The sequence below is a fragment of the Phyllostomus discolor genome, chromosome 13, assembly GCF_004126475.2.
Source record: "Phyllostomus discolor isolate MPI-MPIP mPhyDis1 chromosome 13, mPhyDis1.pri.v3, whole genome shotgun sequence".
Classification (NCBI taxonomy): Eukaryota; Metazoa; Chordata; class Mammalia; order Chiroptera; family Phyllostomidae; genus Phyllostomus; species Phyllostomus discolor.
In genome coordinates this window covers 57,565,724-57,593,260 of record NC_040915.2, presented here as the reverse complement: position 1 = coordinate 57,593,260, position 27,537 = coordinate 57,565,724, and the positions used below count along the sequence as shown (strand labels likewise).

The 27,537-nt window shown below is 49.7% G+C and overlaps 2 protein-coding genes across 7 annotated transcripts in view; one reads left to right on the top strand and one right to left on the bottom strand.

Annotated features, from left to right (window-relative positions):
• OSBP2 (oxysterol binding protein 2) overlaps positions 1–27,537 on the bottom strand; it is a 130,599-nt gene that overhangs the window by 40,588 nt on the left and 62,474 nt on the right. Inside the window, exon 1 of one of the 6 annotated variants that reach the window (XM_028528441.2) lies at positions 18,365–18,546. The exons of 4 other annotated variants lie outside the window; for them this stretch is intronic. In XM_028528441.2, coding sequence (XP_028384242.1) covers positions 18,365–18,443 — 79 coding nt within the window. In that variant the 5' untranslated portion in view covers positions 18,444–18,546. Of the gene's footprint in view, positions 1–18,364; positions 18,547–27,537 lie in introns of those variants that run through there. One more of the 6 variants, XM_036014466.1, reaches the window with a different exon arrangement.
• On the top strand, positions 2,606–3,288 carry LOC114509308 (charged multivesicular body protein 1b-2-like). The gene is given in 2 exon segments (XM_036014433.1): positions 2,606–3,002; positions 3,005–3,288. Coding segments are annotated over 2 exon segments (633 nt in total). The 3' UTR covers positions 3,241–3,288.

The window sequence follows — 27,537 nt, the reverse complement described above, 5'->3', positions numbered from 1 at the left end:
AAAAGGGGAGCCAAGTGTCTCGTGAACTGCAAGGCAGTGCGCGGGCGTGAGCCGTGAGGGGCACTAAGGCACTTTAGGGTCAGAGGAAGATTCTGGGTTCAGGACATTCCCCGTGCCAGCCCTGACTTTTGAGCTAACACAGGAACCCAAAGGGACATGAATCCCTACCCAACTGCCCTTTCGACCAGCCCCACCTTGGCCAGACCTTGGCTGGCCTTGGCTACTGCGCAGTTCCTGCGAGGAATCTCTTTTGCCCTGTAGACATTCTGGAGTGCTCCCCCACCTCCTCTGTCTGCAGAGTGGTGGGTGGGGGTCCTGGCCCTGGGACGAGCTCTGTGGGAAGCCAAGGAGGGGACCCAGTCCCTGCTGGAGCCTCACACTCTGCGCCCTGTGAGGCAGACGGGCAAACTCATGTCCTAGAGAAACAAGGGGCTGAAGTGGCCCCTGTAGTTTCATCAAGTTAGAGGCAGACTGGTCGTTCATGGAGAAGCCTTGGGAGCTGGGCCAGGGGCCAGGGGCCGCAGGACCCTGTGGTGGAACAGAAAGCTGACTACGAGAGGAACTGCGGCAGCCAGGCAAGCAGACCCAGGCCTGATGGCTGGGAGATCCGGGCCCCAGGGCTCGGAGCCAGAGTGGGGAGAAGGGAAGGGGCTGGAGGCGGTCTGCAGTGGGAGAGATTCAGGGAGACACTCACCAGCACCCCTACCCTTCTGCACGGGTCCTCCCTGTGTCATTCAGCCTGACGCTGCACCTGCGGAGGCTGCACCTGCGCTCCCAGGTGTACCACCACCGCCCGGGCCTGGGCCCCTCCATATCCTCCCTGCTGACTGCAGTCACACCCCCCCCCCCCCCAGTCAGGGGGAACCCATCAGCAGGACCAGCAAGGAAAGCTCTCTGAGCAGCTGCCATAGAGAAGGAAAATCAATCTGAAAATAAGGAGGCCCCAGAAAAGTCCGTATTTGGGAAGGAAGCTGTGTCAGAGGAGCTCGGGCCAAGACCGATGCGGAGGGACTGAGCCGGCCCTTTCCCTGGGAGGAAGAGCGTGCGGCCACGGCCCAGCCGCCCTGCCGCCCTGCAGCCCCGCAGCCCCACTCTGACCACCTGCTGGCCCAGCCACCCTCTGAGGAGAACTGCTTTCTGCCGGCCCATGAGCTTCATTCTCAGACCCTTGACAGTTATATTTCTTACTGTAAATTAATATACTGGAGTTTGTATTTTCTAAAAGAAACAGAAATGAAAAATTCCAACATATGGGGGCGGGTAGAGCAGGGGAGAGTAAGGGTGGGGGGCGGGTAGGGACATCTGCAATTGCACAATAAAAAACAAAGGAACAAAGAAAAAGAAACTCCAACACGTGATGCTGTTTGTCAAGAACCTGAAGGTGACTGTTCCTAAAAACGACAGGGAGCGGTTTCAAACGGCCAAGTCCTGGTGACCAGGCGCTGGTGCCTGGTCAGAAAACCTGGCCTTGGGGACCGGTGGTGCAGAGACCGGTGGTGCGGGTACAGGTGGAGATAAGAGCCTCTGTGAGAGCAGGGGAGGGGGGGTGGGCTGAGAGGGAGGGAGAAGAGGTGAGACAGAAGGTCAGGATAGGGAAGGAGGAACCTAGTCAGAGTGAAGCCTGTGAGGAGGGCCACTCGCCCACCTCAGGCGGTGCCAGCTGGCTCCTCCAGTTGCCGGGACCTCTCTGCTCAGGAGCTGTGCCCACAGGGAGCCCCCCACGGCCTGGGCCAGGCTGGGACTCTCTCCTCAACTGTGGAGCCACTTCCGGCACAAGGACTTCTCACGGTTGCCACGGGACTGAGGAAGGAACCGAGATGCACCCAAAGACACGCGCACCACGCAGCCCGTGAGGGCATCAGAACATGATCTGGCAAAATCCGAAACCCCACAGTCGGGGGGGCTTGAATTACAACCAGACAGTCTTCAGAGATCCGACATCTTTGGGCCAAGTTTCCACCCAAGACCTATTTCATACTCCCCTTAAATAGGTCACCCTTTGGCCGACAACTTTCCGGTGTCTCCCTACCACACCCATCCTCACTGGAACGGGGAGGGCCTGCAGGGGCATGTGGTGGGGGGCTGTGCTGAGGAATATCAAAGGCCATTTAGGATTGGAGGACCTGGGGCCTTGGAATGGCTGTGTCTTACAAAAGGCCCCTTTTCTGGAGCAGGTGAGCCCGAGCCGGAGGCCCAGACAGCAGCAGCAGCCAGTGCCTGCTGACAACAGTCACATTACAGTTCCTTAGGCACTCTGCCAGACATGTCCCCTGCAGGGTCATCACACCCCTGTGCCCTGGTTACCACTTCCGCCCCCCCCCCCCCCCGAAATATTGGGGGCGCCCAGGTTCTGGGGGGCGAGGTCTCACTCTGGACTTTGGCTACTGGGGCCCTGAGACAGGATGCGGGGGCAGTGAGCACGCAATCCAGGAGACAAAAGAACAACTTCTTACAGTGGTGAACCATCCCCCCCGACCCCGTAGAACTTTATATCTCATAAAGAAAAATGCCCTTCACAATAAAGGAAAACTAGAGCCGGCAATGTGCAGAAACAGGCTGTGCCCCCAGGTCTGCAGCCAGCCGCAGGCCGCAGGTCGGGACTAGGATGGAACTGAGCGCCCCCACATCAAACCTGTGCTGCTGCCCCAGGCTGTGGCCTCCTGGGAGTCGTGGGACAAGGTCGAGTGTGGAGAAGTGCCTATTTAACCGGAAATTTGTTGGAAAGGAGCTTAATAGGAATGCCAAGAAACACAGTAAAGAAAAGGCAGAAAAGGTCAAGACGAAGCAGGCCATTCAGAAAGGCAACACAGAAGTGGCAGGAACACACGCTGAAAATGCAGTCCGCCAGGAGAACCACGCCATTAACTTCTTGGGAACGAGCGTGAGGGTGGACGCCTCGGCAGCCCGAGCTCAAACTGCCGTGACAAGGGGAGTGGTGACCGGGTCCACGGCGGGCACAGTTAAGTCTACCGATGCCACACCGAGGAGCAGGAACCTCGAAAGGATTCTGCCCTGCTGGACACACTTGCACACCAATTTGAAACGCTGGATGTTCAAACACAACAAATGGAAGGCACAGTGCGTAGCGCTACAGCCCCAACCCCAGCACAAGACCAAGCTGATGTGCTGCTTCAAGGAGCGGCAGATGAAGCCGGCCCTGATCTCACTGTGGAACTACCACAGGGTCACACAGGACCTGCTGGCACCCGGGCCCCCTCCACGGAGCAGGATGGACTGTGACGGAGACGTGCTGAAGTGTGATCTACAGGGCCGGCGCGTTGGTCACTTCCCCTGCTTCCGGAACGTTTCGTGTGCGCACATGGACGAGGTGCACCCATTCACACTAAGAACACCGTGTATTACAGAATGCCTGAACACTGTGTATATGGCACGCCTTCTTCTGCCACGCTGTACTGCCCAGTGCTTTAAGAAATTCCAGAGAGTTTCTACCTTGACAGACTGGATGGCTTTCTGTGTTCTGTTGAAAGGTGAGAGGGTATTTTTCTTTTCTTTTTTTTTTTGTAGATGACTCTGACCAAGCTAGCATGAGTTGGTGTATCTGAAACATCTTTCTCGAAAATTGCACCAAACATCGAGCAATGAAGTACTACAGAAGAAAAGTGTGGAGTAAAGGTTTCAGTTTCTTTTGAATTCAAAGTCGTTTTAAATCTCTGTATTCACGTGCTGCGCAAAAACGAAGGCACGGACGCATGTTTACGTGACGCGCTCACGCAGCCCAGGCACCTCGGTCAGCATCCTTCCGCAGGCTGCGCTCTCTCTTGCGTTTGCTTTTGCTCAAAAGCACCAATGCGGTTGACTTTTATTCTGTGTTCATTAGCTTCGGAATTTAGATTATTATTGGGATTTTTACCCAGTAGTTTAATGACTATGATTTGAATTTCTGAAATTTAAAAAAATTTCCACTGACAATTATACAATATCACTAGAAAAAAAATCTATGAAATTAAATAAATTAAGGCTTCCTCAGGTTTTAAATTTTTTCTTTGCTAAATATCATTGTTGTTAAGACTCAGAGAAATTTAATCTTTCATACTTTCAAATAAAATTAAAACACATTTTAAATCATTCTCCTATTTCTACTTTAACCTCAGTACATTGTATCTTAAAAGATTAATTTAAGATAAATGTAAATGTATCATTTACATTTTCCACAGGATTGTTGATTGTTTTTTGAGAATCTTGGCTTACATTTTTAAAACAACCAACAAAAAATAAAGAGAACAAAATAGAAGCAACTCAAATTATAACTACCATAAGCCCTAGTTAAATGTTTGTCTTTTTTTTTTTTTTTAAGATTTTATTCACTTATTTTTAGAGAGGGAGAGGAGAAAGAGGAAATATCAACGTGCAGCTGCCTCTCCCATGCCCCCTACTGGGCACCTGGCCCACAACCTAGATATGTGCCCTGACTGGGAATCAAACCAACGACCCTTTGTTTTGCAGGCAGGCACTCAGTCCACTGAGCCACACCAGCCAGGGCTTTCCTTTTATCTTAAGCAAAGACTCTTTAATAACTGGAAGAAATGAGGTAGAAATAAATGTTAGAATAAGATGCTTTGCCTAGCCATGCGAACAACTTCAGACCAATGGGAGTTGGTGTACAACACGGTGGGTGGGGACATAGAAAGCCCTAAGGTCACATGAAGACTAGACTCCAGACGGCCAGGACCCTTGGGGAAAAACATCTGATGGCCAACTGTACTACCTTCCATTGTCCCAGGAATCTCTCTGTTTTACCCAACTGAAATGAACAAATGCCTGCAATTTCCTGCTGTGACAGTCTCAAATGTGGAGAGGTGACCAAGTTATAGCTAGGATACTACTAATCTAGGTAAAGTAGGTAAGGTGCTCTTCATTACTTGCTACATGATCGGTCCATGAAAGAACTTTAGTATTTCACGAAGTTCTATTGAAGAGCAGATCTGTTTAGAAAATCTTTCCATTGTTAAGTCATGAATGCATTTGGGGTGCAATTATGGAGACCTATTTACTGAGTATTCACCATTCACATCTGTTTCCTATTATAAATGAGAGTGTGTATAAATGAAGACTATTTTCACTGGTTAATGAAATGAGAAATTACTCTTTTGCTAAGTTTCAGATAAACCTATTTAATTTTCTTGGTAGCTGACTATATATGGTATGACCTCAATGTGGTAACCTTCCATTTTGTTTACAATTGATGCTTGGTCCTTTCTACTTAAAGGGTAGGTTTGTTTATATTGGAACATCCTGGGGAGGCACAGAAGAGGTTATTACCGACTACAATATCTGTGAAATAGAATTGTCTTATTTTCCATTGGTGGAAACTGTAGCTTTTGTTCTGTTAAATTCAATAAAAATTGTTAAATTGTGACTATGGCTTACTTCAATCTAGAAATGTAATGGTTCTGATCTAAAAATACTGTTCATAGTTTTGTTTAGCAGCCATATCAGATTTGTTTTTTAAAAGTATTGTTATTTGACAGACATCAAGTTTTACTTTTGGATTTATTATCATAAATATAATTTAAATTTTTTAAAAATATATGAAGGTAAAATAAAGATGTGTTCGGGCTAATAAAACCTGAAGGAATTGCGGCTACCTGAAGGAGGTTCTTCAAGCTGAAAGAAAATGATACCAAATGGAAACTCAGGTCCAGACAAAGGGATAAAGAGTGCTGGAAAAGATAAGTATGTGAGTAAATACAAAAGATGCTGGTTTTCTCACTTTAAAATTTCACTTAAAGATAACTGACTAAACAGGGCAAGACAAAAGTGTGTTGGAGGGTTTATATCACCTTCAACAGTAAAACAGGACGCAGCAGAAAGGGTGGGAGGCAATGGAATGGCATCACTGTAGGGCACTTACATTGCAGCTGAAATGGTGTGAAATGATTTGAAGGGAGACTGTGATAAGCCAAAGATGTGTGGTGTGAACCCTGACAACCACTAAGAAAAGAAAGCTGTATAGTTATGAGCTAATAAAGGAAAGGTCGTCAAATACTAAAAATAATACCCCAGATGTCAGGAAAAGAGAAAACACACATACAAAAACAAAAACAAAAGAAGAACAACAAACAAAAACAAACTAGACTGGACCAAACAAATAGCAAATGGTAGATTTAAACCCAACCATATCAATAGTTATATTAACTTAAAATGGTCTCAACAATCTAAAAGTCAGAAACTATTAGAGTAGATTAAAAAGCAAAGCAAGACTCATATTCTATCTACAATAAAATCCCTTTAAATATAAAGGCATAGACAAAATAACCAACCATATGCTTTCTACATGAAACACACTGTAAATATAAAGATACCAATGGCTTAAGAGAAAAACATTAGAAAAAGAAACACGGGCCAAAGCAATTGCAAGAAAGCTGCACTGGCCTTAACATTCGAGAGGAGGCCTGGGGACAGAGATAAAGAGAAAAATTTCATAATGACAAAAGAAGCCCATTCATCAAGATGACACAAATTCCTGAATGTGCATGTACCTCATAACAGAGCTTGAAAGTACATGAAGCAAAGCAGAAATGAATGGAGAACAAGAAATCTGCACACTTATAGTTAGAGATTTCAATACTCTCTCAGCAACTGATAGAAATAGACAAAAGAAATGAGGATGTAGAAGATGTGAATCTTCAAGCATCCTTTATCAATTAACTTGACCTCATTGACATTTATAGAACACTATACAAAACAATGTCAGAATACATTCTTTTCAACAATACATGAAATACCAAGACAGAGCATATAATGGGCCATAAATCACTCTCAAATTTAAAATGATAAAATGCACATTCTCTGGCTACCACAGAATTAAACTAGAAAGCAATAACAAGAAGATAAAAAAATGCTCAAATACATGGAAATGAAGCTACATACTTTGAAATAACTAATGGGTCAACTAAATCATAAGGGGAGTTAGAAACATTTTGAAATAAATTATAGAGAAAATACAACAGATCCAAATTTATGGGATGCAGCTAAAGTGGCACTTCGAGGGTAATGCATAGCTTTAAATGCTTATTCTAGATAAAAGAAGGGTTTAATTAATGATCTAAGATTCTACCTTAAGGAGCTCCAAAGAGAAGAGCAAATTATATTCAGAATGAATAGAAGAAATAAAATTATAAAGAGCAGAAATCAATGAAACAGGAAACAATAAAAATGGAAAAAAATTAAACTAAAAGCTTTGTTTTAGTGCTCTCATGTTGTTTTATTATGATTTACAGGGCACACTACAGAAAAAGTCAAGTTTTCCTTGGTGTTAGCAGACAGGCTATTATAAACTGTTAGAAAAATCAACATTTATCATTATAAAGCACATCTAGATGCCTTGTAACCAAAAAAAAAAAAAAAAAAAAAAAAAAAGCCAAGAGAGGGAGTTTCCACTGCAGGAGACAGTCGAGTGTGCTTTATTTTTCCGCCCAGTGCCTCTCTTTTGGAAAGACAAATGTCAAGTTTTCTTCTAATCCATATGTTTGTTTAATGTAGTTACAGAAATCTGGAGATGTTAGAAGTTAGACATCAAGATTTATGGCTATTTAGACATTAACTAGGTATATGAGAAATTAGAATACTTTGTAATCATTTGATTCAATTATAAAATTGTTGCTGAAATATTAAATAGTAATTTTTATTATATTCTAATGTTCTTTAATAAACTTCATGCTGAGAAAAATTCAAATCAAGTATAAAAAACTAAGAACTCTGAATACACTAATAAATAACCAGGCAAACTAATTTCTAGGGGATATGAGATTTAACTTATTTAATGTAATCACAGAAAACATAACTAAGTTTGGGGTTAGGGTTAGGTTTGGCTACTTCCCTTAGAGATTTCAGTATTAGTTGATTTTTCTGCATTCACTGATCAGTTTCCATTAATGGTCCTTCCAAGTGTCCAGAATATAGAAAGAGCTCACACAATTATAAAAAAATAAGTAACTCAAAAATAGACAAAGGATTTAAATAGACATTTCTCCAAAGAAGACAGAGAAATGGTCAATAAGCACGTGAAAAAGTACCCAACATTACTAGTCATTAAGGAAATGCAAATCAAAACTACAATGAGATACTACTTCACATCCACTAGTGTGGCAATAATAATAATAATAATAATAATACAGAAATAACAAGTGTTGGCCAGGATGTGGAGAAATCAGAACCTTAATACACTGCTGCCTGCAGTAATGCAAAATGCTATGGAAATGGTTGGCAGTTCCTTTGAAAGGTAGACCACAGGACCCAGCAATCCCACTCCTAGGTGTCTATCCAAATGAAAACATGTGTCCACACAAAAACTTATCCACGAATGTTCACAGCAGCATTGTTCGTGATAGCTGAAAGGACTTGAATGCCCATTAACTGATGAACAGATCAATGAAATGTGGTATAACCATACAATGGAATATTACACAGAAGTAAAGAGAAATGAGGCACCGATGCACGCTGCAACTTGGACAAACCCTGAAAACATTAAGTGAAAGAAACCTGACCCAAAAGGCCACACATTATAGAGGTTCGTTCTTACAAAATATCCAGAGTAGGCGCATCTATAGCAACAAGAGATAGATCGGTGATTGCTTAAAGTCAGAGGTTGGCTGGTGGAGGGAGGAGGGATGGGACTGACTGATTACGGGCACATGGTTTCTTTTCGGAGGGACAGAAATGGGCTATAATGAGGCTGTGGTGATGGTTGCACATCTGTGATTCTACTGCAAGAGTGAACTACATGTACCCTTTATATGAGCAACTTTTACAGTACATAAATTATATTTCAATAAAGCTACTTTTTAAAAAGTAACATGTTCACCAAAAGGCATCATAAATAAACTGATAAAACAATACAAACTAAAAGCTTACAGCTGACAAATAGTATAGATATTCATATCATAAAAAGATACAGAAGAAAAACAGAAGAAAAAAGACAAAGCACCCAACAGAAAAGTGCATTTCGCAAAGGAGAAACACACTCAACAATAAAATGCTCATACTACAGTATTTTGATATCAGGAAAATTAAGATTGCAGAAAAACGCCATTCCAGGGGCATTAGACTTGCAAGGACATGTGGTTCAGGACCCGGTGCTGGAGACACGGCCATCACAGGGAACTCGCCCGCTGACGGTGGAAAGCAGTGCAGCTGCTCGGGAAACGATGTGGTGTTGTCTTTTACAGCTCGTCACCCATAGGCCCCGTGGCCAGAAATGGCCCTCCGGGGGACACCCCTGGCAAACTTCTGTACACGTGTGCCTGGAAATGTGTACAGTAACGTTCATATTGCAGCAGAGTTCATTACTGCTAAGCATCGGAAACACAGCTAATGTCCACCGACAGAGAATGGTGAGTGAGCTGTAAATACGGCCACACAAAATATTAGAAGCAGTGGAAACGAAGGAACAACAGCTACACCCAAGAGCATAGACATATCTCAGAAACGCAATGTTCAAAGAAAAAAAGGTCCTAAAAATGCAGTTTAATTTTTATTTTAACTAAAAGAAAAAAAAAAAACCCTAAACAGTACACCTTCCCTACAAAATGACTGTGATAAAACTATATTTTTAAAAAAGCAATCGGAAGTTTGGGAAGGGGGAGGTAAGAGAAACATGGGTGAGATGCTTCCTGTCCCGCCCAGCGTGAGTGGGCAGAGAGGAGCGGAAGGGCCAGCTCCCGACCAGTAAGAGCTGCCAGGCGTTGGGTGGGGGAATGTGGACACGGAAATGGTCAGGGCTGAGAACACCAGGGAGGGTGCACAGCCAACACTGGTCAAGGGCAGCAGGTACACTGGCCTCTGGTGGTCACAAGCAGCCCACCAGCAGCTGGTCCACGCCCGGATCTGGAAGGGTCCTGGGGGAAAGCTAAGACGTGGACTGAGCGCAGCCGGGCAGCCACTCTCTAACTCCACTTCCAACCAGATGGCTGCAGGGGATGGGGGAGTGTGGGCGTCCCAGGCACGTGACCTGTGATGTCACCGGGGGCTGAAGTCAGAGGGGCCCCACACTTGGCTTACTACTCAGCTGTCTCTGTCTTAAAATCCTTACTTTTTGAACCAGGACCCCGGTGGATCCTGCTAGGGAATGAGAGTCCCAGGGACCGCTCACTCATCCAAGCCCTCCCCACCAGCACAGTGCAGCAGTGCCAGGGTTCCGAGAAGTCCCGTCTGGCTTGGGTTCCAGCCAGATCCAACATAAACCAACAACATTCCTAACACTTCCCTTGGGTTTCCACATGAGGGCAGGAGAAGATGCAGCTGATGGGCAATGGAAGGGAAACTACAAATAATAACTGAACTTGGGCAGGAAATTCATCCTTTTCTGATTAGTCAAATGCAAGTGGAAACACTAACAAGGCACAACTTTATGCCTGGTCAAAAGTCCCTCTCGGGACGATGGAGTCTGATGCTGGGCAGGTGTCCACACCCAGCCCCGAGAGCGTCACGGACCAGGACACTTCAGCCAGAGGGTGCCACAGGGAAGAAGTCACATCCTTGACTCAGTGATCACACACTTGGGAATTTGTCCCAGAAAGAAACAACAAAGAAAAACGGTGCACGTCAAAGATGCTCAGGCCGCAGCTGGGCTCCGACAATCTAGAGGGACCGAAGTGGCTGACAGAAGGAGACGGCGCTCCCCAGCCGTCGCACAGACACATAATGAGCCCACAGGAACGTGGGGAAGTGCGTAAGACACACAGTCATATGAAGATGGCAAATTTTTTTTATCCCAATGATGTAGAAAGGATGCTCACATAAAGGAAAAATGCAGACTAGGAATAGAGACCTAAAAACAGTAGCACAAGGGGCAATGGAGCTACGGAAACACCATGATCTTAAACATCTGGAATTGCTGCCTTCACTAAATAACCCTTACAACTAGAGGATGGTTACATGGAGGGGCAGAGGACTGCCCGGATGAACCTCCCAGTTTGGCCAAGGGCAAAGCATGTGCGTGTGCGTGTGCACGTGCGTGTTGGGGGAAGGTGAGGGTGGGCTTGGGCCAGGAATTCCAACAGGCAGATGAGCAGCTGCCAAATGTTCTAGGGGCCCCACCCCACACACACTGTTCTGCTTCTGAAATAAAAATATCCCGGGTGGAGGGGTGTCCCCAGGGGGCTTGGCTGGCTGTCAGTTCTAGCCTTTCAGGAAAAACATCTGTCTTCTAACCAGCTCCCACCTACAGCCAGGATGCTGGGCATGCCAGGCCCCGAGGGCCGCCCAAGGGCACTGCCCGGGTGGGGCTCTGTTCCCCGAGTCTGTGGCTTCCTTCCACCTCCCCACAGCGCTCAGCCCGAGCAGCTACTATTTCTGAAGATGTGCGTCAGGCCTCATTTCAACACACACGTCAGAGGGAAGCAGTTCATAAAAGGAAATCTATCTCTGGCAGCCCGAAGCCCCTAGCTTCATCTTTATTCATATTGCTCATCTATTTGATCAGATGCTGCTGCCGGTCTGAGCTGACTGCCACTTTACAGGAAAACCAGGTGTCAGGGGAATGACTCACATCCACGGAGGGTGGTGCTGCATGCTGTGTGACACTCCTTGACGAGGTCAGAGGGAGATGTCCGGGGAGCAAGGCTGTCTGTCAGTCCCAGGCAGGAGGGGCCTGGGGCTTGAGCCTGACTGACTCTGTCCTGCCAGCCTCTGGCTGCCGCTTTCTCCCCAGTGGCTCAGAGGCCCCTCTCCCCAGTTTTCCTCACCATCCTGGGGCCTCCCCTCCCAGCTTCGCAGAGCCTCTCCATGTCCCGCTCCCACCTTGGCCTGTGCTGAGTCCCCTGCAGGGTCACATCTCCTAGCCTGGCACATGGGCAGCCCCCTCTCTCTCCGCCTGGAGGCCACAGAGGTCACTGATAGTCCTCCGGACCCACCACTCTCTGCTCCCACCTCTGCTGAAACTGTGGTAATATACTGACTCTGTCAGAGCAATATTCTCTTCTTTCACTTGTTTGACACATGATTAAGAACAAATCTACAGTGTCTATTGTGAAATGTGCTTCCTAGACATGTGCCAGGCGCAACCTGCTCAACCATATGCAACAGCCTGATTGATCTAAACATTGGTCAGGAGCAAAGGGTCTTGAGGAAGGAATGCCCTTTTCTAAAGACGGGGGCCAAGTGGGCGCATCACCGCCCTGCACGGCAGCCTGTGAGCACATGAGCGGGCCCCCGACAGAGTGCACTGCGTTCTCCGGGTTCCTCGGGGCTACTGGTAGCAACAGATCCCTGCCAGAGGCAGCCCAGGGCCTGTCACAGCCTCGTCACCCCCACGCTGCTAATATCCTCCTCACTGGCATGCTGTTGTTTGAGAAAATGGCCACGAGTACACAGCCAGCTCCCATTCTCTGCCGCCCCCAAGGCAGAGGTCACTCCTGACCACGACCCCCTTTCCTCCATCAGCCCGCACAGTCCAGCACGGTGGTCCACTTGCAGCCCAGAGGCCCAGAGCTGGCACAGACATGAAGCCTCTATGCAGAGGTGAGCTACAGCACAGCTAATCCGAAGCACTGGGGCGACGGGGGCAGGGGAGCAGGGCGGTAGGGGGGCCAGGGGAGGCCTGCTCCGCCCACGTCTCCCTCCCCTCCGCCCCCTTTCTCTTGCATGTAGCTCTCCACTCCCCCTACCTGTCCGCCTGCCCACACACAGGGACACCCTCATGCCTGTATGTGTGCGGTCCTCCTCAGCGCCTCCAACACGCTGCTCCCTTAACCTAGGACACACCTGCATGTAGCCCACCCAACCTACCCCCTTAGATACTGGCCTCAGAGGGCCCCCTATGCCGGGCTCCATGCCTGCCTCTCTGCCCTCTGGCGGTGCCTTTCCTCAGAGCTCGTGGCCTCCTGTGCACCTTAGAGTGCGTCTACCTTCTCCAATCTTCTCTCCGTGGTGTGACCAGTACCTCCTGGGCTCCGAGTCTGGCCAGCCAGGGTCATGCCCTGTCATCTGTTCACTGATGTGGGGAGATCAGAAGGATGCTGGCTAGGCTGTAGCCCCTCTGCGTTCCTGACACCTGGCTGCGGATGCCGTGTACCCAACACAGCTGCCGGGACAGTTCTTAGCACAGAATGAACGACTGGCCAGATGTTCTGCTAAACAGAGGAGACTGAACTTCTGACTTCTCTTACCATGTACTTACTGCTCTTCATTCCTCATTCTGACTCAAATCATCAAGATACTTGAAACTTCCCCCCGGTATTTAGCCTCTTTCCACAAGAAATCCCCCCAAATCACCATGCTCAACATGCCCCAGGTTCTGCCCCATAAATTGAGCTCCCGGCCCCACCCACTGTGGCCTCCGTTCAGCCAGGCTCCTTGAGAGTCTGGCATACGTCCCGTCTGCGGACTTCCCCGCCCGTGGTCAGTGCTGGCAGAGCGTGCAGGCTCCGGCCCCACCTTTGCCTGTGGGGTCTTAGCAAAGTCACCTCTCTTTCCCTTTAGCACAGTTGCCCGTTCTGTAGAATGACATGGCTACCATCGACTTACTCGCAGCCACTGATGAAGCCCCTTAGGTGTGCCAAGGGGTGCATGCTCCAAGGCAGCCTCGCCTGGCTCCGGAGTCCAGACTTGTGCCGGGCACAAGAGCCCATGGCTGCCTCGGCAGGCTGGCTCGCCAAAACTGTCCTCAGCCTCTGTGAAAACCACAGTGGTAAAACACCGCTCTGCCAACAGGTGCCTCCGTGTGAAACGACACATACGCACACAAGTGTAGTGGGCGAGATCCACAAAGGGATGATAATAATGATGATGATGATGATAATAATAATAATGTGCAGCTGCCATGTGCCAGGAAGAGGTGGGGCTCTTATACAGTACTGCTGCCGGGTTAATTCACCAAGTGGAATTCTTACCTGTAGAACCCGACAGGCAAGCAGACAGAGGATCCACCAGGAGACATGTCTATCAGAGACTGTCATACACCCAGGTATGACACCAAGTAACTGAACTCTCGTGAGGCGAGATGCCCTTCCCTTCCCTCGGTGCAGGGAGGGCTGAACGAGGTAGGTGCTGCCCTGAAGCCTCCTTTCCATTAGCCACACATCGCCTCCGAGCCGACGGAGCTCAAGCCCCTTCCCGCTCGCCTGTCCTTTATGATCCAACCCACCAGGGGGGCCCCCTCCCACCTCTCACCTGTCATGAGGTCTTGATACTTCACTCAAACCTAACTGAGCACCTGTCTGCCCCTGTCCTCCACCTGCCTACTCATCCTCATCCTCTAACACCCAGCTGGGTGTCACCTCCTCCAGAAAACTCTTTGAGATGCCCTGGTTTACCTAAGAGCCTCCACCTCCCACATCTCGGAGCTTCTCCAGTTGTCCCAAGGGAGCCATTCATGATAATGGGACCACAGAGGAGAGACAGGACAGACTCCATCCATTGCTCCAATCCTGAGTTGGGAAGAGTCCCAGTGAATCAGGAGAAACCCCAGCTGGAAGGGAAAAACACCAGCCAAGCATGTGCTTGCCACTTGTCCTCAGATGGCCCTTCCCTCTGTTCATGTCTACACAGGTAGGTTGGTTATGGAATGGCAATTATGCAAAAATGCTGAGTGCTGGAGGTGGTGGTTGGGGCACATCACAGACACAGGTGAGACCTGGCCTCCACCTGTGGGGGTCTACGGCCGCAGAAGAGAGAACTTGCGTTCAAACAACCCAGGCTGCTGCAGAAGGGAGGCCAGGAGAGGCCTGAGGAAAGGGGTCACCACCAGCCTTGGGAGTACAGAAAGCTTCAGGAGGAGCTGAAATGGTCACTGGGCCTGCAAGGATGGATTTGATTAAAATGGGAGGAATAGGCAAGGACATTTGGTCAAATGGGCAGAGTACTTTGACACCAGGCCTGGTGAGGTGGCAGGTGCTAATCCCCTGGCACCAGAAGGCTACTCTCCGCACATCCACAGAAGGTGATTAGAGCAGAGAGCCAGTCCCTCACTTCAGGTCTTGGTCCTTCTTCCCAAGGACCCCAGCAGATGCCAACAGCAGGGAATGTGACAGCAGATACCTTGGCAAGCCAGGCCCAAAAGGACCCTACCTGTAAATTTTTGAAGGACACTACACCCAAGTCTCTGCTGAAGTTCTGTGAGGCTCCTTCTCTGAGAACGGCGCCTGTTCCAAGCCTCAAAGATGGGGAAATACCCCCCCCCACACACACACACACAAAAACCCCTCAAAACAAGCCCTCAGATCATTCAAGTACCTGGCACTCACATCCCTGATCCCTCTGGTTTCCCTGCCAAGCTCAGTTCAGCAACCTACACAACAAAAAGTGCTGCCAGTCGGAAGATGGGGGCTGGCTGGTGGGCACGCAGGAGCTCTTTGAGGTCCCCAATGAGAAAGTGGCGACCTTAGCACTGCCATGAGCAGGGATGCCCAAGGCCACCTGACCCTGACCTCTGGTAAGGCCAGGGTGAGGGGTCCCTATCACCTGCAATTTCAGAGCTTTACATTCTGACCAGAAAAGATGCAGAGGTCCTATACACATCTGTGTGCATGTGTGTGCGTGCACATGCACACACACACACACACACACACACACGCCAAGCAGTGAGCTGCCAAGGGGCAAATTCAGAGCTTACAAAAGGCCCAAATGGGCATTTCCCCATTTGTGGTGCCTGGCTCTGTTTGAAGCAGTGGGGGAGAGAGAGAGAGACAGACAGACAGACAGACAGACAGACACACGGAGAGACAGACTGATTAATTAGCAGCTTTAGATATACATATTATCCCGTCAACCTTCCAGCCAGCTAAGTAGGCTTACTACCATCTTCTAGATGAGGAGGTTGAGGCTCTAAAAGGCTAAGAGGCTAGCTGACTGAGGCAAGTGGCTGAGGAGCAATGTGAACATGCCACTGCCCACTGAGGAGCAGGCTGGTATCAACAGGCCTGTCCCCAGGCCTGAGAGCAGGGCGGAGGCCAGTCCTTCTCAACCCACCCTCCTCTCATTTGTGGGGGTGGGGGCAGCTGAGGCCCACAATGGGGCAGGGATTTTTCTCACAGCCACACAACCTGGAGGCTGCCAGGACAAGAACCCAAGTCCCCTAATGTCTCAGCTACGCTACGGGACCTCCAGAGTACCAGCCCATGTGATGGACCTTGGTCAAGCCCCAGTGCTGTCCTGCCATTGAGATGGTCACTGGCTGGACTTCAGTCCCCAGGCTGCAAGCCCAGCTCCCCTTCAACCTGCACGAAGGAGGGCTCAGGAGTGTGATACAGTTTCACTGGGACCCTGTTTTAAGGGGAAATTTGTTTGGAGAGACTTCTCATTTCAATACCTTTTGAGGTGTCTGGTAAGAGGAGGCCAGTCGCACCCCATTTGCATGCTGGGGACGTAGGCCCCACCCCCATGCCTGCCACACCCACAGTGTGAGGGGCCAGGAGGCTCCCACCTCCCAAAGCTGACAGCTAGCCAGGCCACCTGCAGCCTCTCTCGCTCTTTAGCTGCCCAGGTGTATAGGCATTGTCCTGCCCGAGTGTTTAAAATATGCATTTTGGACAACATTTAAACACTGAGAGACTTCCAGTTTCTCCTGAGAACTCCTCCATTCTGGACCTCCTAGGCCCACCTTCACACAAGGCGCCCAAGGGAGACACTCTATAGACCACCCCAGGGCCTCCGACATCAAGGCTGAGTCCTTGCTACGACTGACCACTGCGATGGCCCTGGGCCTCCTCCTGCCAGCGCAGCAAGCTCTGCTCCGGGCCCTTTTCTGAGCACTAGGCCCAACACACCTCCTCCTTGAATCCCTCGTCCCCAGACCCACTGTGCACAAGGGACAGTGACAAGAAGGGTAGGAAGGCAGGCCTGGCACGCAGGGTCTGGCAATCAAATTGGCTGCCGTGTCACCATTCTTGAGGTGCAACTGCTTTGGTCCCACCTGGCAAAGGTGGGCATCCCCCCCATAACCAGGCAGAAAATACAGAGACACCAGGCCCCATGCTTCTTGTCCGTGGCAAATCTTCAAGAGAACAGCAGCCGGGGAAACCATCCGGCAGGACGAAAGAAGAGAAGCCTTTTAATGCCCAACTGATGCATACTTTCAGTTCTTTCCTTTCCTATTTTCTAACTCCAAGCTTCACCCTCAGAATAAATCCATCCAAACGACAGGGACGTCATTTAAACTTTGCATAAGGAACATAACTGCACTAGAAGTGGCACTATGTCCCACATGAGAACTGGAAATCATAGCCAATCATACCTGGGACAAAATTCACTTGCAAGTTTCTTTAAAGGGTTCTTAAGACAGAGCTATAGGACCAGCCTCCCATGAAATAAATTTCCAGGGTTTGCAATTACAAACACCCTAAGACTTCAGATGGCTTTTTCAGGAGAGTCTGCATGGTTAAACCTGACTCCAGGGCCGAGGCCTCGGCCCTGGACTCTGCAACTTCAAGGGCGCCTGCACTGGGCCAGGGCCTTAGGGAGCTATCGCTAGCACAACTGACTAGCTAAAGTTTGTCAGCAGGCAAAGCTAATTACAAGTTTTATTACAGATCAGAGGGCGTTAATGTCTAAAAGAAGCTGCTTTTAATAAATTAGTGGTAAGTAAAATGAACGGTCTCTGTGTTTTAGGTCTACGGGTCAAAGAACCCTAATTTTCCCCTAGACTTTCAAATTATAATAGAAACACTCATTAAGGTAAACACAGTGAGTTTCACTCATGCAAAATCTCCAGTAATGAAGGTTTCAAGCATCAGGAATTTTAAGCCAGTGCTTAATGAGTTTGCTTTAACCAACAGCTAAGCCCCACCCCCTACTCCCCAAATGCTGACAAGGGGCTCTCAGGCAATCAATCGTGCCTGCACACCCTGAGGCTGTCATTCTGGACCACTCTCCCTCAGGAGGGCATCCTCAGGGCTGGCCATTGCTCAAACCCTGGAGGCCACTTACAGTGACTCTCCTGGTCGGTCGCAGCTTGCTCAAAGGGCAAAGGGGAGGGGGCTGCGCCATGCACGGAGCACAGCTGACATCTCAGGTAGCCCCAGGACAAAGCCGCTGTGGCCAAAGCAGCCATCCTGCCCAGGCTCCAGGACATGCGGGGCCCAAGCAGACTCATGGGTGGATTAAACATGGACTGCTGCTTCCCCCTTCTTTTAAGAAAGCTCTGGATTATATTTCGGTTCCTTTCTGCAGAAGTGAATCAGACAGACACGTCTATAGGGGCAGCACCCTCTCCACAATGCCCTGCGCTTAAAGGGAAACCAGAGCGCGCAGCGGGAGATACCAGGACAGGGGTTCCCCGAGGCTCCCCGCACTCCCCACGCCACGAGGGAGTGATATCAGAAGCTCGCGTGGATTAATCATGCAGCAAGCTCGGCACCCGGAATGCGCGGGGAGCTGGGCCTCGGGGCGGAAGCGGGGCGACACTAACCCTTCTTAAATTTATTCAGGCAGCCGGAGCTGCAGAAGGAGCGCACGGAGGCCGTCTCCCAGCAGCCGCGTCCCTTCATCCCCGCCGCGGGGCGGCCTCCGAGCAGTCGGGCGCTACATGGCTTCAGGCTGGGGGACTCGCACAGATGCACAGCTCGGTGGGCCGCCCGGCGGAGGCGGCGGGCACTCGTGGGTCCCAGCGCTGCGTTACCACAATGCACCACTGCCGCCCGCCACCCGGTGAACGAGCCCGTTAACCCCGTCGGCGCCGCGGGAGCCAAGCGGAGCACGAGCAGCACAGCGGCCGCCCCCTTCTCCTCCCCCAACAGTGCGAGTGAGGCCTCCGCCCCCGCTCCCACAGCGAACCCCAGGGCAACCCAGCGCCAGGCGGGCTCCCCATTTAAACGTCACAGCTAAGGGGAAAGTCTGAGCAAAGATGCCGCCCCACTGCAGCAGCAGGCTCGGCATTTCAAAGGGAAAGTTGCCCTTGAGAGCCAAGGGGCACGTGGGAAATGGAGGTGGCTGGGGCCCTGACGATGATTCCAGGAAATCAGGGTCACCTATGATTCTGCTGCAGTAGCTGCTGCACCTGTGTCCAGCCACCTGCAGCTACCCGTCCACTGCCGCGGAGGAAGGCAACAGGCGGGGCCCCAGGGAGCTGGGCTCCCTTGGCGCCGCTACCACAGGGTTGTGGGCATCTGGGGACAAACGTCTGTCTCCACCCAGGCCTCCCAGAACACAACAGGCCTGTCCAGCTGCTCGCAGGCCTTCTCCAAGGGACATCTGATGGGCATCAAAGGCATCAAAAGCCCGGCTCTCCAAATCTGAGCCCTCAACGTGCCCCAACCTTCCCCCAGTCTTCCCCACCTCGGCTAGTGAGCGGCAGCGCCATCCTCCTACTCGCCCCTGACAGAAACCTTGGAGTCATCTTTGACCTTTCCCTGTCTTAGACCCACCTCCAAGTTGGCTAACACTTCCTGACAGCTCTACCCTTAGAGCACAGCCAGGATCCATTCCCTTCTCCACCCCCCTACACCCCCACACCCCCCTACACAGCTGCCATGGAGGCCTAACAAGCCACCATCATGCCTAAGGACTGTTCCAGAGCTTCCCCTCAGGTCTCCTACTTCCACTCAGCGCCTACCCCCACCTCCCCAGACCATGCTCAATACAACAGTCAGACCCTGTCCCAATGTATGTCCGACTCCGTCGCTCGTCCCCTCTGTGGTCCCCAAGTCCCTACCAGCAGGTCCATCCCATTCCCCTCCCTCTCTCTGCTGATCACACTGGCATCTTGGCTTGAACAGACAGTTGCTGCAAGGCAGTCCATGCTGGGACCAGCCCCTTCCTTGGCCTTGGCCCCCACCTCACTCTGCCCTGATTATGTCTTTCCCACTGGACCACAGACTCTTTTTGAGCCCCAGCATTTGGGTTCAGCCATTGTTCCATCCCCAAAAAGCAACCCCCCCCCACCAAAAAAACACCCCCACCTCACAGGAGGCTCAGTCAACAGAATTTATCAACTGTAACTTACTGAACTGGAAGCAAACAATTTTCAGCAATTTAAAGGTTTTCATGTATACAATGAGCACCTGTTATAACATGTCATAGACTCAGACAAGATGGTGTTGGGTCCATATGTCCTTTCCAGGTCTTTGAAGCAACTGGGTATGCCTTCTACCTACAGAATTAACCCTTAGCAATTGCATTAAGAGTCACTGTCCCCGGCGACATAAGGCATTTAGCCGCTCTGGGCCTTGGGTTTTTGGCTACACAATGAAGACTATCGTAAGGCTGCAAATGGCAACCAGTGATGGAGTGCTGACCGAGTGCGAGGTGCAAGGTTGGCTGTCAGTGTCACCTGCGTTTCCTCATTCAAATCCCTGCAGCAGAACAGCTCTGTTTCCTCTTTTACGGATGAGCAGCAAGAACCAGGTGGACGCTGCTAGAGCCAAATGCAGTGACCGAAGACCCCCTGCCCTGTCATTGGCCAATCAGTGGAGACCATGACCCCGAAAGGGCACACCTGGAAAACGGATGAACATTCTACTGAAACCCTCCCCTGAGACCTCCCCTAAGACTCCCGCCAGCGAGAGAGAGAGAAAAGCCTCGAGAAGGAGGACCCAGGGCACAGTGCTCCCTCTGCGAGGTGCGGCCCACGCTGTGGGCACTAGACACTCGCCACTCCCTCGTCTTCCTCCACTTCTTTCCTCGAAGGTGCACGTCTCCTAAACTCTCGGAGGGGTGTCCAACCTTTTGATGTCTCTGGGCCACACTGGAAGAAGAGTTGTCTTGGGCTACACATTCAATACACAAACACTCATTAGTGTTTTCATTAAAACTGATGAGCAAAAAATGGTTTAAGTAATCTACGATTTTGTGCTGGGCTGCATTCATAGCCATCCTGGGCCGCATGTGGCCTGCAGGCAAGGGTTGGACACCCCTGCAGGCAATGGGCAGCTGGCAGCGTGTCCCAGGCTGATCCCCTGAACCTGTCCCCAAAGCCCCCTTTTCTCTGACTTCCCAGCGATCTAAGGCAGCCCAGCCTAGGCTCTCCTGTTGCTTCTTCTGTGCTAAGCCCTTCCTTGTTTCTTTGTCCCCAGCTTTAATAAATGCATGCTCCTAGTCACCTGGACTCGTGTTGTGAAATCATTCCTACACAAAGTCAAGAACCCACACAGGACCGACTGGTCCTGGGCAGACCCACCCAGGGCCAGGCCCCTGTCTGGTAACCCTTGGAACTGGCCTGTTCTGGCTGACCCTGGAGGCCGCAGTCTGAACCATGCTCTATGGGGTCCCATAAGCAGAAAATTGCTCCCTGGGCTGCCAGGGACCTCATGAGGAAGAATGAGCAGTATCCTCAGTGCTTTGAGAAATGCTCATACACATACAGGTGATTTTCACAGGACTTACATGGGCAAAAATACACCCAACCCAGAATATTTAATGAGAGATCCTCTGAGTATCTTGGGATCTGGAAGCTGGAAGAATCGTTCGAACGCATGGCCGTGCCCTGTCTCAGAGCTGAGGAAGGGCAGGGCAGAGGGGCTGCATGCCTTGTGGTGTTGTCACAGCAAGTCAACGTCACGGTCACTGTCACTATTTCCTTTGTCTCCCCGCCCTCACTGACAGCCATGGTGACCTGACAGCTGTGTCATGGGAGAAAATAGGGAACAACGGCCAGCCAGGAGGAAACTAGAACAGTAAAGAAAAATATGAAAGCAGATCGTGCAGTCTTACTAAGGCAAACACAATTTCTCCCGTCTATGTAATTACTTTAAGCTGTAGGTCACATCAAACAGTGGTCAGATTCTGCTCATGTGAAATACCTAAAAATCTATAATGTAGCTTAACAGGCACCCCAAAGGGTGCCAATTTGTCCTTAAAGAAGAAGACACATTAGTTGGAAAGTCTTAGTTACCCAGTGGCAAGGAAGCCGAGAGACCGAGCATACGATGACCGATGGATAAATCCAGTGCTCTGCTGACTGCCCTGGGCCTCACACTACTTTCCCTCCTGCCCCAGTGCAGGTGGCGCTGAACCCCACCCTCCTCCTGCCCCCACATCTGCCTGCATGCGTGGAAGGCATCTTTTGAACAGGTCCAGGAAAAAGGCCCCCAAAACTCTAAACACGACCTTCTAAAGCCAACTCCGCAACCTTCCTGAGGTCCACTCATCCCAAACACCCTGCACACTGGCAACCCTGAAGGCAGCTGCAACCCTCCTTCGAAGCTATATCTGACCCCGCACATCCAGACTAGAGGACTTGGCCACTTCCAAGTCCTTGGTTTTCCTTTCCTGTCTACAGTGACCGCTTCTCTGGTCAGGTCCCACCTGGGTGCTGCTGCTGCAACAGCCTCCCCACTCCCACGTGCTGCCAGAACACTGTTAATCAGCCTCAGTTTCCAATGTCTCCCTCCTTTGCTCAGTAACATGGCGCATACACACTCAACTGAAACTCACATATCCGTATCCGTGAGTGTGTCTGGGGGTGGGTGTACCTGTTGCCCATCCCAGTACCGGAAGCTAGCGTGAGGGCAGGGCAGGGCAGGGAGGAGAGCCCGTGGCAGTGCACGAGGAGAACCACAAGCAAGTCCATGCCCTTCAGCCCAGGGTGCACGATGGGAAAGGAGCACAAGCCTCCATATCCAATGTCATTTGTCCCCAAAGCCTAGAAGCAACCTAAGAGTCTAACAGTAGGTGAATGTTTATTTCGTCAACTTTGCAAACATGGCATGGAGCCATTTAGACTTATGTATGTGATGGCTCTGCAGAAATAAGAAACTGTGCTTAAAAACAAAATGCAGAGATGAGAAAGGCAAATCATGCAATAGAGTATAATTGTAAGAACGACTCATCTACAGAAATGTTAAAATAATAGCATCACAGGCGAATTTCCTTGAGTCCGGTCTGCCAGAATGCCCTGGGCTCCTCTCTTTCCCAGGCCCTAGCATGCCCTGCTGTAGGTTCCCATTCTCCCATGACAGACTGTGAACTCCTTGATGGCAGACACTGTGGTCTTTTCTCACTGTTCTCAGGCTGCAGCGTGGCCCAGCCTGTGAGAGTCACGCACCGAACAAATGGGCATGGGAATAAACACATCAATCAGTGGATTAATGAACTGATGGATAGAAGCAACTTAGTTACTCATCAGAAGGCCTTTTGGGCCCAGACACCCACACCGCTTTCTTGCCTTCCCAAGCCTCCCATCATTGCCCGCCCTCCTGACCCTTCTTGTGCCCGACACCACACAGCCCCTTCTGCCCTGCACCACTGCCCTTGACTGCACCTTCACTGCACCACTCAGAGGTGAGCACAGGCTGGGGAGTGCTGCAGGCCAAGGTCTGGTGGTGGCTTCCGGACCCAAGTTGGCCACAGCCCTCCACCATGGTGGGAATTAAAGACCTTTGCTTCCCACTCTGGGCCTCAGGCTCCTCACTAGTGAGGGGCTCGGGCCCACAGGAGACAGGCACTGACCTTCTCTGCGTTGTCTAATCAGTCAAGTTCTCCAAGGGTCTGTCTAACACACGAGCTCCTTGTGGGGGTATCTTAAGAATGAAGTCCTTTTAAACAGCAGTGTTCTAAGAATAGCCCTGCAGAGATGCCGACTGCCATGCTCTTTAATAAACGATTCTGCACCGAAGCCAAAGAATTAATTTGAGAGCAATTTATGATAATGTGTTGCTAGGCAATTAAAGTAAACTTCCGAGGGAAAAAAAAAACTGCAATTTACCATTGATCTTTTTAGATCAGAAAAACAGAATGGGGGAAAGGGCACCATTCAAGTGAGTTGGAAAAAAAAAAAAAGGCAAAAATGAGACAGATTTCACTAGGGGATGAAGCCTAGGCCTGACCCTGCCCGTTGTGTGTGCCAAGGGTAGCTGGAGAGGTGGAGGCCCCCTGTCTGGGTCCTGAGGCTGGCAGGCTCTGCTCTGGGGCGAGCCAGGGTCTGCACGGCATCCCTGCACATGTGTTTGGAAGGGGTGGCCTGCCTGAGAACCAGGTCACCTGGAGTACCCTGCAAACAACTGGTGTCAGGTCCCACCAGGGAGCTCCAAGGACTCTGGCCTCTTCTCAGCCCCATCTGCTCCCAGAAGGGGCAGGCCCATCTGGCCCCATCTGATGGCTTATGTCTGTCATTGACCAAAAGGTCTTTTGCTTGTTGAAGTCTAAATATTCCTTGCGTCAACAACAAACTCCTCAAGATAATCAAATAGCTGGTATTCCCTAAGGGACTATTATCCATTTGTCTAGACTGGGAGTATTCCTTTGTTTTTTTTTTTAAGATTTTATTTATTTTAGGGAGAGGGGAAGAGGGGGAGAAATAGAAGAGGAACATCAATGTGCAAGAGAAACATCCATCAGTTGCCTCTCACACGCCCCTAACCAGGCACCTGGCCCACAATCCAGGCGTGTGCCCTGACTGAGAATTGAAGGGGCCACCCTTCAGTTCTCAAGCCGGCACTCAATCCACTGAGCCACACCAGCCAGGGCCATATTTTTTAAAGAAAGTGATAACAAAAAGAATTAAAAATAAAAATCTATGGCAGAATGTTGTTCTTTCTTTGTTGGTTATTAAAGAAGCACAAATTAAAGCAACCTTGAGGTAGGTACCCTTCGCAGTATACTAAAATGGCCAAGACATATTAACACCTCATGCCAGCGACAGCCCAGTGAAGCTGGCACGGTCACTCCGTGGCAGTGGCATGGGATACTGACTGGTATGCTAATTCCATAAAGAGATGTTATAGCTCATCAAGGTACCGTGAGGCTGCTGCCGCCCTTACCTCAGTAACCGACTCCTGGGAAGTTTTCCTCAGACAGTAATTCAAGAGAAGCAAAAAGCTTCCCACATAAAGACGTTCATTGCATCATTGTCTATAACACCACAAATGGGAAATTCAAATGCTCAACAACTGGAGGATGCATCCAAACATTCGAGTACATCAACCCAGCGAACTATTATGCAGCCACTGAAATGACCACTGTAAAGACAGGGAAACTGTTAGCTATAATGTGGGTGAAAAAGGCAGAGCCAGGTGGGTGAAGTGCCAGGTCTAATGTGATGCCAAATATGTGCAATGTAAGTGTATGTCAGAGGGGAGACGGTAACATGCAAACATCAAAAGCAGTTTTGTAAAGGTGTGAGGAGATTGGAGAATTGCCTGCATTCCAAATGTCCTTTGTCTTACTTACTATGAAATCTTTCCCACAAAAAAACAGCAGCAGTTGAACGAGCTGCATTCAGTCAGTTGAATTATTATTTGAAACCCTTTTCCAAGGGGACAAAGGCGGGACAGAAGAGTCAGCTGCGAGTAGGTACCTTGAACAGTGAGGTACCCTGTGAGTTACGGGGTTACAGGATGGCAGAGACACAGGAAGACAATCAGCAGGCGGAAAGTCAGGGCAGTGGAACCAAAACAGTGTTAACATCAGTCAGGCTGCCTGGGGTTGGGGGTTGGGGGGTGGGGGGTGGGGTGGAGAGCCTAAACTTAGGGGTCAAATGTATGGGCCTGAGTTCAGATCAGCAACCCACGTACTGAGTGACTTGAAGCAAGTGCAGGAACCTCTCTGAGCCTTAATTCCCTGACTCGCATCCAGACACAGTGCCATCTCCCTGTTACAGGCCGAACTGTGCCCCCCAAATTCACATGTTGAAGTCCAAACCTGCATGACCTCGGAATGTGAATGTATCTGGAGATGGGCCTTTGAAGAGGTGGTTAAGGTAAATGAGGGCATATGGGTGAGCCCTGATCCAAGATGACCGATGTCCTTACAAGAAGAGGAGACTAAGACACATCTAAGGGATGACCACGGGAGGGGACAATGAGAAGGTGGCCATCAGCAGGCCATGAAGAGAGGCCTCAGTAGAAACCAAACCTGTTGATAATCTTGAACCTCCGGCCTCCAGAACTGTGAGGAAAAAAACATTTTGGTTGTGAAAGCCACCCAGCCTGTGGCATTTTGTGCAGCAGCTCAAGCAAACCGATACACTTCCCTCTGCAGAGGCGTGAGCTGACGTCCCCAGCACAGGCGGGCACTCAGAAAACATCCGGGAAAGGGAACGACATCTGGGGCAGGCACTGCAGCCCTGAAAACCGCTGCCTGAGACAAGACCTGTGCTGAAGAAGCGGATCTCAATGTCCATCAGTAAACTCACTTAACTGGGACGTTCAGAACAGCTATGAGGCTTTGTCCAAGCTTCTCCCATGATCCCTGTGGCAGCTGGGGGTGAGGCTGGGCAGGAGGGACTAATGTAGTTGGCAAAACTGAAGTTCAGTGAAGTTAAGGAGTTTTGATCAAAGTCAAAGAGCAAACAGACCACAGAAGGGTCAAGAATGCAACACTGCAAACCTCCAAGCTCCATTTTTCCATTCTACTAAAAAAAAGGAGCCTTCAATAGACGGATCTTACAACATAAGTGTTTGAGAATTCCCACAGCACCACAGCCACCATAAACAAAGTTAAAAGATAAGCAACAAAGGGAAAATTATTTGCAAAATAACTTAGAAAGAGCTCCTATAATTCAGTATAACACAATACAAATATCTAAACAGTAGAATGGCAGTGGATATGAATATACAAGTCCCAAAATTTATATGCCTCCTCAATAAACAGATAAAAGTATATTCAGTCTCATTGGTAACAAGAGAAATGGAAAACAGAGCAAGCAAATGCCTTTTCATTCACCCATCAGAGGAACAAGAGTAAAAGATGGGCTAGTCCCGATGGACGAATCCACACTGTTGGGGGACATAAATGTATGCATTCTTTTTAGCCGAGAGTTTGGCAGTGTCTGTTGAATTTGCCACGGGCATGCCCTTTCAGCCTAGCAATGCCACTCCCAGCAGTCTACGCTATGGAGAGACGTACACACACGCACAAAGAGGCATGCACAAGAAGGTCCATAAGATCACTCTCTGGAAAATAACAACATGTAAAGAACCTAACTGTCCATCAAGAGGGAAACAACTAAATTATGATGTGCTACAGAGTTCTATCGATTTAGTTTTAAAACGAGAGAGGTCTATTTGTATTGATGTGTAAAGGTCTCCAGATATATTGGTTATTGGTAAGGGGAAAAGCAGGCTTCTTATCAACAGGCATGACCCGATTTCATTTATATAATATGTAAGTTGTGGTGAGGGCGGAGGTGTGCACTCACATGGCTTTGTGAACGTGCGGGGCAGGGTGTGGGAAAGCGCCACTGTGAACAAAGGGTGCGTATCTGCTGTGAGGGGAGTGAGATGGAAGGAGGGGATGAAAGATGACTACATTTTTTGTTGTATTATTATAGAATCATTTGGGTATTTTGCAATCTGATTCTGCACTAAAGTAATTTTTCAACCAATTACTATCAGAAGGGAAGTGCCAGAAACAACTCCTGCTTATGGTGAAACCTATGAGACCCCACAGAAGACTCTCCAATGGTGGAAGGTCAGGCATGAAGGGAGGTGCGTAAGAGGTGAGTTTGGGGGCAGGAGGGCCCAGAAGTCACATCAGAGAAGCCACCACATCAATGCACACAGACCAACCTGGCAGGCAGCAATCAGAGAGGGGCTGGATCATTTGGCGCACCCGTGGCACAATCCCCATGAAGCGGAGGAGCAGAGCCGCCCATGGTGACGGGCCCTGCAAAGAACGGACACAGCTGCAACCAGGTGCGGGGGCAGG